The 8,970-nt window shown below is 32.9% G+C and overlaps 2 protein-coding genes across 2 annotated transcripts; both read left to right on the top strand.

The window, feature by feature from the left end:
- Nucleotides 1–3,346: 3,346 nt before the first annotated feature.
- LOC109245004 lies at nt 3,347–4,556 on the top strand. Its single transcript, XM_019412177.1, has 2 exons — nt 3,347–3,951; nt 4,100–4,556. Exons 1-2 carry the CDS (start codon nt 3,347–3,349, stop codon nt 4,554–4,556), a joined length of 1,062 nt encoding a protein of 353 aa, XP_019267722.1.
- A 688-nt stretch (nt 4,557–5,244) lies between these two features.
- LOC109245003 lies at nt 5,245–6,008 on the top strand. Its single transcript, XM_019412176.1, has 2 exons — nt 5,245–5,451; nt 5,577–6,008. Exons 1-2 carry the CDS (start codon nt 5,245–5,247, stop codon nt 6,006–6,008), a joined length of 639 nt encoding a protein of 212 aa, XP_019267721.1.
- Nucleotides 6,009–8,970: the final 2,962 nt, after the last annotated feature.

The raw sequence follows: 8,970 nt of genomic DNA, 5'->3' as shown, positions 1-8,970 counted from the left end.
TTTTGCACACACATCCCAAATGACATAACGGAACTACTGTAACTCTCGGAATTCCATTCCGACCCTCGGATCAAAATCTCACTATCGAACCGGAAACTTCAAAATTCGACCTTTCGGCATTTCAAGCCTAAAATAGCTACGGACCTCCAACATGTCAAACGAATAATTGATGCTAAATGTTGAACGACTAAAATATCCCTAAAACATTGATCGACTTTCATGCCCTTAAATATTTGTATAATTTAAGGATCTAATGATAAATTACCTAATGATAGAATTCTTTTTCGATTTAAACTATACATATACCCGACCCTACAACGTTAATCCTACTTGAATTAGAAAAGTGTTGTTCACAATTACAATTTTTTTATACCAATGCACGTAATAAAAGAAAGATACCTACTAAAAGAAGACTTTAGTACTACGTTATAGAAAACATTTATAACATTTTAAACAATGTTGAAATTCTTACTATTCTTTAAAGCCTTAATATGTATTTAGTACATATAAAGCTACAACTAATTAAGTTAGTATCTTTTACCTAAATATTAGGAGTTACTACATATTTCAAACAAAATGAGTTAATTTTTAAAATATTAAATAATAAGAAAATAATTAATTGATAATTTTTTAAAATATAAAATCTAATTTTAAAGTGTTAAAATAATAGGGGAAAGTTTAGATGAATATTTTTATTTTACATGATAATAAAGTGGCGAGATTGTGCTCTTTAATTTATATATTTTTACTTCGGTATGAGTAATTAATTCTTTTACAAATTTCTCAAAGAAAATCGATTGATGTTAGTCTAGATTAGGTTTCCTAAAACAAGTTTGTCCAAGTCTCCTATATATCGAAATTTAACAAATTTTTTCTTTGAATGGTTTATTTTCATTAGATGCTCATGTGCCATAACTTGGTAAAAAATACGTATATTTCTCCTAAAAAGTATGTAAAGTATGTATACTATATATAATACATATATATACGAAAAAAGATTATCTGCTATTATTTTTGTAACAGTTAAAACTATATATATTTCTCTAAATTCTTAACTAATCATGGACTTGATCTATCAAAACACGTGTATGATCAATATTTTATTATAAAAATACGAATGTCCTACGTTAAATATTAAACGACAAAAATATTCTTAAAATGTTGATAGACTTTTATACCCTTTAAATTTTAATCTTGTTTGGAAAAAACAATTCATAGTAGGTAAAATTATTAAATTTCTACTTATAATAGAACTCTAAAGTCAACGGAGATTTTAGAAAATCACCGCCATTATAAGCGGGAATCATACCTTATTTGTAATGCATTCTAATTTAGTTACCACTTACAACTCTATTTCCTTTTTATGAGAAAAACCAATTGTTTATTGTCGGACAAATCATAAACAAGTTATTAAGGAATTATTTGTAAGTGACTTGCCGTCTTGCATATTTTATTTATTTGACTTTGAGAATTCTCATCAATTGTTCAATATATTTTATTTGTGAATTGTGGTTGCATCCAGGATGTTGTTATGTTGCTTTGCAATACAACAGTTGAGTTCTTGCTTATTTTGTAAATTTCTTTTATGTGCTTTATATTTGAATATCTTGATATATTAGAGAATTTATGAAGAGAATTAGGGTTTGTAAGAGTAACTTTATTCTTCTTTTAAATTGTTTTTGAGATAAATAGATAAAGTTTTGCTTCTTGTTTTCTATAGTAGATAAATTTTCTGCTTTATATGATTACGGAGATCGTACCTGCTAATTTAAGAGTTGTATCTATATCACATGCATAATTCCTTGTTTATATAATAAAAGGTAACGTTGATCATATGTTTAGGTATGAATGCAAACATGGTAGTAGGAATATATGTATTTGAATTTGATCTCAAATCCATATTCATCAAACGTCAAATATGAAAATAAGAAAGAAAGGTTAGAAAATTTGGCTGTCGCTTACAAAAACGGTTTATTTTCAGTTTTCTCTTAGTAATCTAAGACATGAAATATAATAAAGCTAGAGTCATGAGACAGAATTATAATTGAACTTAATCATACAATTGTTTGACTACAATTGTGTGTGTGTGAAAGAATCCTAATACCAATCAATAGCTTTTCCAAATTTGAATGCGGGCTTCACGTTAAATATTGGATAGTAGAATCTTTGTGCAAATGTGATCTTTTAAATTGAGTTTCTTGTTCGAAAATTAGAATTAATCAATTAAGTTTAGAGTTGTCTAGCTACAATGAGGGAATTCTAAAACCAAGGCCTTCCCAATTTCAAGTATGAATGCACGTGCACAAGCAATAACTTTTTTTCACATGAGAGGTCACAATTAATTTTCTAATATCTGGAAGTTTTAGAATTAATCTGTTACAAAAACTACTTACATTTTATTTAAGTATAATTTCACATATCTCCCTCCAAGTTTAGCTTTTAACACTATTCCATCAATTTACAATACAAAGTTTTGCTCCCTTGTTTTGATCTCTTAGCTTAATAGTTATTTTAAACTATTTTTCATTACTGCAACATGATATAACCACCATTAATATTTGAACTCTAATATGATTTGGTTAAAGAGACTTACCATATTTATTTCTAAGACTAAAGTCTTTCTGAGAAAAGCTCAAAACGCAAATATTCATTCACATGTATGTACGAGACTGAGAAAAAAAAGGCAACTACTCAATATATAAAATTTACTAACATACGTGTGTACATTCACTCTAAACATGTATGTACAAAGACTAAGAAAAAAAAAATGAAAGTATTCAATATATAACATTTGCCAACATACATATATTTTCTGCAGAAGACAAAAGGAAAATATGATGAAGAAAAAAGAATTACTTGATAATCGAATTTAAACTGTAAAGTTCTATTGTCTTTCTAAAACCGTTGCTTAATTGACTTATTTTTCTTTTTGGTTTCCCACCCGGTATCCGGTACCTGCATTGGAGCCCGACTATATCCGGGGTGGGAAAATTTCATATTAAAACAAGTGGGCTACCTCCTTTTTAACTTTATAGCCCATATTTCAATTTACAATTGAGTAGCGCAAAAATTAGAGGCCCATATCCTAAAAAAGGGGCGTTATTTCCGTTTTTTGGGAGTCAGAATGCGGGATTTTCTTTCTTTCAGCGGGATTTTCTCTGATTATTTCCATTCTTCTTCCCCAATGTACAAAAACGAGATCTTGCGATCAATGCAGCTCCAAAAATCCTAGAATTTCTTCTTCATCTCGAATCAACAGCAAATCAAACACGAAAAGTGAATTTTTTTTGCTGCAAATCAGCGCAATTTTTATTTTTGCTGCAATTTGATTTCAGTATTTTGTTCGATGGAGCTTTTTCCAGTTTACGTTCTTCATAGTGGTGAATGGGAAGAAAATAAGCTTATCAATTTCGCCAGCGATTGTGTAATAATCGAGTCGACATTCAGCTACAACAATTTAGTTGCAGCTATTTCGGAACAGATTAGGATCGATAGTGAGTTAAACACAATAGAGATTAACTTTCTCCCAAATGATGGTTTGCCACCGATCCTGATTTACAACGATACAAGTGTTAAGATGTATATCGTATTAAAGAAGAAAAGCTTGAATTTCACTGAATATCCCTTGTTTGTGACAGTGAAAGAGATTTATGATAATCGTTTGGTTGCTACAAGTTCCAGTTGTTTTGCTACAAGTTCCAGTTGTTTGGTTGCTACAAGTTCCAATTCTATAGGTGTATCCACAATTGATAGCACTGAGAATATGCCTGATATCGAATTGATTGAAAACACGAAACTTAGTGATAACACGAGTATAATAGATAATATGTTGAACGAATTTGTTGAGGAGGATCAAGTTTATAAAGATAAAGAGACAGTTATGAATGTGATGAAGAACTTGGCTGTACGCGAGAGGTTCCAATTCAAGGTGAAGAGATCAAGCGCAACAAGGTATGTCAATAATTGTATATTTTGTTATATATATGTATAAATATGTATAAAGTAGTATATATTTGTATATAGGTATTAAAATTAGAATATATGTAGTTATGTTTTTGTATACGAGTGTATTTAGAAGTTGAATGATCTTTTATCCTAGGTATCACCTTATGTGTGTGGATGACAATTGTGCTTGGAGTTTCAAATCTTCTGCCGTTTTCAAGGCAAACATATTCAATGTTAGAAGTTACAATAATAATCACATATGCGACTATGGTGAAAGATACTTAACACAACGTCAAGCTACTTCGAGTGTAATTGCTAGTATAGTCAAGGACAAGTATGTTAATCCAGAAAAAGTTTACACCGTAAATGATATAATAGAGGACATACAAAAGCAACACGGGGTTGAAGTGAGCTACCTGAAAGCATGGAGAGCTAAAGAGATAGCAATGGCAATGATAAGAGGGAGTCCGAGTGATTCATATAAGGAGTTGACGAAGTATTTTTATATGTTGGAGCATACAAATCCAGGAACGGTTACAAAGTTGCACACATCAGAAGATGGATGCTTTCTTTATGCATATGTTTCGCTATACGCATCTATCAAGGGTTAGGAGCATTGTAGACCGATAATGGTTGTTGACGGAAGTTTCCTTAAAGCAGCATATAAGGGTACCATATTGACTGCTTGCACACAGGATGGAGCTGGTGAGTTGACTGCAACTACCTTGTTTCTGCAGTTTGTATAATATTGTAGTTTCATGTATAAAAGTGTATAGGATTTCACAGCTGCTGTTTTTATAAAATTTGCAGTTGGTATAAAGTTGTATAATTGTGTATAACTGTGTATAAGATTTGTATAATTGTCTGAATCCTAATATCTATTTTGTATAAACAGGAAAAATCCTTCCACTTGCATATGCAATTGTAGATTCATAGAATAACAAATCTTGGGAGTGGTTCTTTGTCCAGATAAAGGGTAATTTTGGAGTTAGGGAAGGGATGTGTATAGTTTCAGATAGAAATGAAAGCATCTTCAATGCCACAAAAGCTGTGTACCCAGAAGTACCACATTGTATTTGCATGTTTCACTTGTGGCAGAATGTAAAGCGCACATTCAAGAAACATCACAAACAATTGAAGGATATCTTCTTTGCTTTGGCTAGAGCTTATACGATAGAGAAGTTTGAGTACTATATGACAGAGATGTGCAAAATTGATCCGAGGGTGCAGCCTTACTTGTTTGAAATTGGCTACGAAAGGTAGTCTAGGGCATATTCCAAAGTGAAGAGGTCGATGGTAATGACTTCCAATATTGCAGAGTCAATTAATGCAGCAAACAAGGATGCTAGAGAGTTACCAGTAATGCGATTGCTGGAGCACATGACAAATTTGCTACAACAGTGGAACAACAAAAACAGAAAAAGTGTAAAGGAGACATCTACAGAGCTTGGCGAAAAGTACGACAAAATCCTTCGGGAAAATCTGATTGCATCGGAGCAAATGACGGTAAAATGAATCAAATATAATAATGCTTGGCACTGCTGACTTGCATTTTACTGCTTGTATAAGGATGTATAACTCTGTATAATAATGTATAATGTTCTTTAACTTTAAAAAAAAAACTTTTGCAGGTGAGGCCTGCTACGGAGCAGTTATATACTGTGTTTGAAGGGGTAAGGCGAAACATAATATGCCTTGAAGAGGGAACATGCAGTTGCGGAAAATTTCAAATGGATGAACTTCTATGTCCGCATGCTTGGGCGGTTTTGAAGAACCAACAACTGAAACCTGGCCAGTATTGCTCTTCTTACTACAAAAAGAATAAACTCCTTATAACTTATGAATTTTCAGTGAATCCGATGTCAGATGAGAGTTTATGGGTAATCCTAATAGAGGTGTTGGAAGATGTGGTCCTACCACCTAAAGGGAGAAGGAATGCAGGAAGGCCAAGAAAGGAAAGACTCAAACCTGCTTCAGAGAAAGAGTCTAAGAGGGCGTTTTCATGTTCTGTGTGCGGACAAGGTGGTCACAATAGAAAAACATGTAGGAATCGACCAAAATAAATAGTTGGAAACATAACACTTTCTATTACATTTGTTGTCATATTGAGTAGTTAAGTTTCACAAATAATAGAGTTACAAATGTTGAGTACTTAAGTTTCACAAGCAATTGAGATGTTTCATTATACATGTTTTGATTATCCAATAATAGTGTCTTGCTGTTTTTAATGGTACTAAATATATTGATAGATTGTAGAAATACAGAACAGAACTGCGAACAATCAATGGTATTATATGTATACAGATGTATAAATGAGAGTATAAGTTTGTAAAAATTTGTATAACTATGTATATTACTGTACACATATGCCCTGCTACATTAACAAAACTGTAACAATAATAAAAAAACATACTTTGTTAAAGGACAAAAGCAACTGAAATATTCATTAAAATGTAATTCATTCACAGCCACAATGTATAATGACTACCACAAATTACACAAAAATAAAAACATCTATAATATCCTTTAAGGTTATCTCACAAGTAGCAGAAAAGTACTTAGACAAAACTAGGCAACAACTCCTGATACATAGAAAAACTACAGTAAAATAGAAAAACCAGAACTACTTTTTCGGTCGTCCCTTCTTCCTCTTCCTGAAAAGTCTCCCTGTGATTTCATCATCACTAATTGCACCGGACTGTTGTTTTTTCCTTCCATAATCCCACAACAGAGATCCCCACCTGGTGCGAAGTGTCTCAATGTCAAATTATCTTTTCGCATTTCCTATAAGGATGAAATACTCAGCAAAGCCAGCAACAAAAGTACCACAATCACTGTAATTAAAAAGAAACAAATCATATTCAAATAGGTACACTAATAGTAAAATAATAAAACAATTGAGATTAACCTACCATTTGATCTGTTGGGGCACATTATTAACCAGATTAATCTGCAAAGCATCAGAATGGGATTTATCGGTATATGCACCATTGTTCTAATCAATTCCCTTCTTCTCGACATAAAAATCAAAACTCTTCAATAAGTAAGGCATCAGAATTGCATAAGGTAATGCAACATCTAAAGCAAGTCTATCATTAATAGCTCCACGGTTAGAGTCATAGATGTGGATGCACCTATCTATGAACGTAAACAACCCCAAAATCCAATGGCCCAATTTTGCTCTTTCGCGCTTCACATAGATAGGGAATAAGTGTGCCACGGTACATTTACATCACAATAATATCCTCTAATGTACTCTTCTATCTCATGCCCTTCAGGAATTACTGAAGGATCTTGATTCACTTTGAAATATTTATACAGGGAGTTGATTTTGTTACCAAAGGCAAAGTCGGTTGTAGTAAACCGCATGGCAACACTCGGCCCATATTTTTCCCTCTTCCTCAAATAATAAAAGAGGACATCCAAGTGCTGAGACAAGAAATAAAACAGAACAACCATCACTACCAGATTTTTTAAATAGAAATTTATACACTATTATACAGAGGTATACATATTTATACAAGGTTATACAATCATATACAATCTTATATTGTGATTATACAAAGCTATGTATACACTATGGGGGTCTCAAACAATAAAGATATGCAACAAATAAAAAAAGGCATTAGAACAGAAAGTTATTAAATATCGTGTCAATCAAAGGTTGACCACAATACGCAAGTGAGTGGAACCAATCCTTCGTGGTCACATGACACGAGCCAAAAGTAAAAGCTTCCGCAAGCTTATTTACTTCATCGGGATATATATTTTTGGCACTTCAAATCACAAAAAATAAAAAGTAATAAGAACTATATTCATTGACAAGTATAAAATCAGAACATGAAAGATTAAAGAAAGTGAAGATACCTTCGCCTCGTATCCATCCCATTATTAACAAACGCGCAAAACTCTTTAGCCAATGGCGACAATGGATCAAAATCATCAATTTCGATCGTGAAAGGATGCTTTATATAAAAAATGAGCTTGTGCGCCGATCCTGATGCCCCTGAATCAAAAACTAGCAAATATGGAGATTTGGCATATTTTCTTGGTATTTTCTGTCAAACTGACTGCTCAGGAGAAATGTAATCATCTTCTACGTCTATGATGAATGGTTTGTAAAACACAATTTGGGACATCTGTAGTGCAGCTAAATATTCATCGCCAATGTCATCCCAAAATATGTCACCCTTAACATCACCTGCTGCCCCTTAGATAGAGATAAAAAATAATAAAAAACTTTCAAAATGAAGAAGAGCAAATAAAATGTTGAACGAATACCATGATCAACACCATCAGTAACTCCCTCGTCAGCTAGCACGTTATCTTGATTCACTTGATCGACAAAGTCAGGAACAACATCGTATTGATAGCCATCAAATTCGCCGAGACTAGATGTATTGTCATTAGACACGAATTGACGAATTTAATAAAAACAATAGAAAGAGAAGACATGTTGAGTGATGATTCAGAGAAGGCATAACTGTTGAGTGATTTGGTTTTATCAGTAAAAAATTACCTTAGAATCAGTAACAACCTCCCTCGTTTGCTTGGTTTCCTTCATATTCAGAAAACTGAACACTTTTTCAAAGGAAGAAACTACATAATTGTTGAGGGTCGTAACTGTATCAGTCAACTAAAACCAAAAAAAAAAACAAAAGTAAATCAATAACCATGTTTATAACCAAAAAACCATGTATATACAAAAAGTACCGATAAACTACAGAAAAGCTAAAGCTCCAGTACCTTTCCAACAGCACTCCTCAACTTCTCAACTTCAGCATTCAACAGATCAATGCGCATCAAAGGATCATAACTCGGGTTAGGCTGTCGATCCATATTCTGAGGAAAAGGTCGTTTATACTGTTGCTCCGCATTCTGAGGATAAAGTCGTTTAGACTGTTGCTCCATATTCTGAGGACAAGGTGGAGATGCAGCGACAGAATCATCAGTGTAAAAGGCAGGCACCTCCCCTGATGCAGCATCAGTGGCATTAACTTCAAAAAGCGTGTCGATGTTCAGAGT

This window comes from Nicotiana attenuata, unplaced genomic scaffold (assembly GCF_001879085.1).
Source record: "Nicotiana attenuata strain UT unplaced genomic scaffold, NIATTr2, whole genome shotgun sequence".
NCBI classification, from domain to species: Eukaryota; Viridiplantae; Streptophyta; class Magnoliopsida; order Solanales; family Solanaceae; genus Nicotiana; species Nicotiana attenuata.
This window is presented reverse-complemented; position numbering and strand designations above follow the sequence as displayed.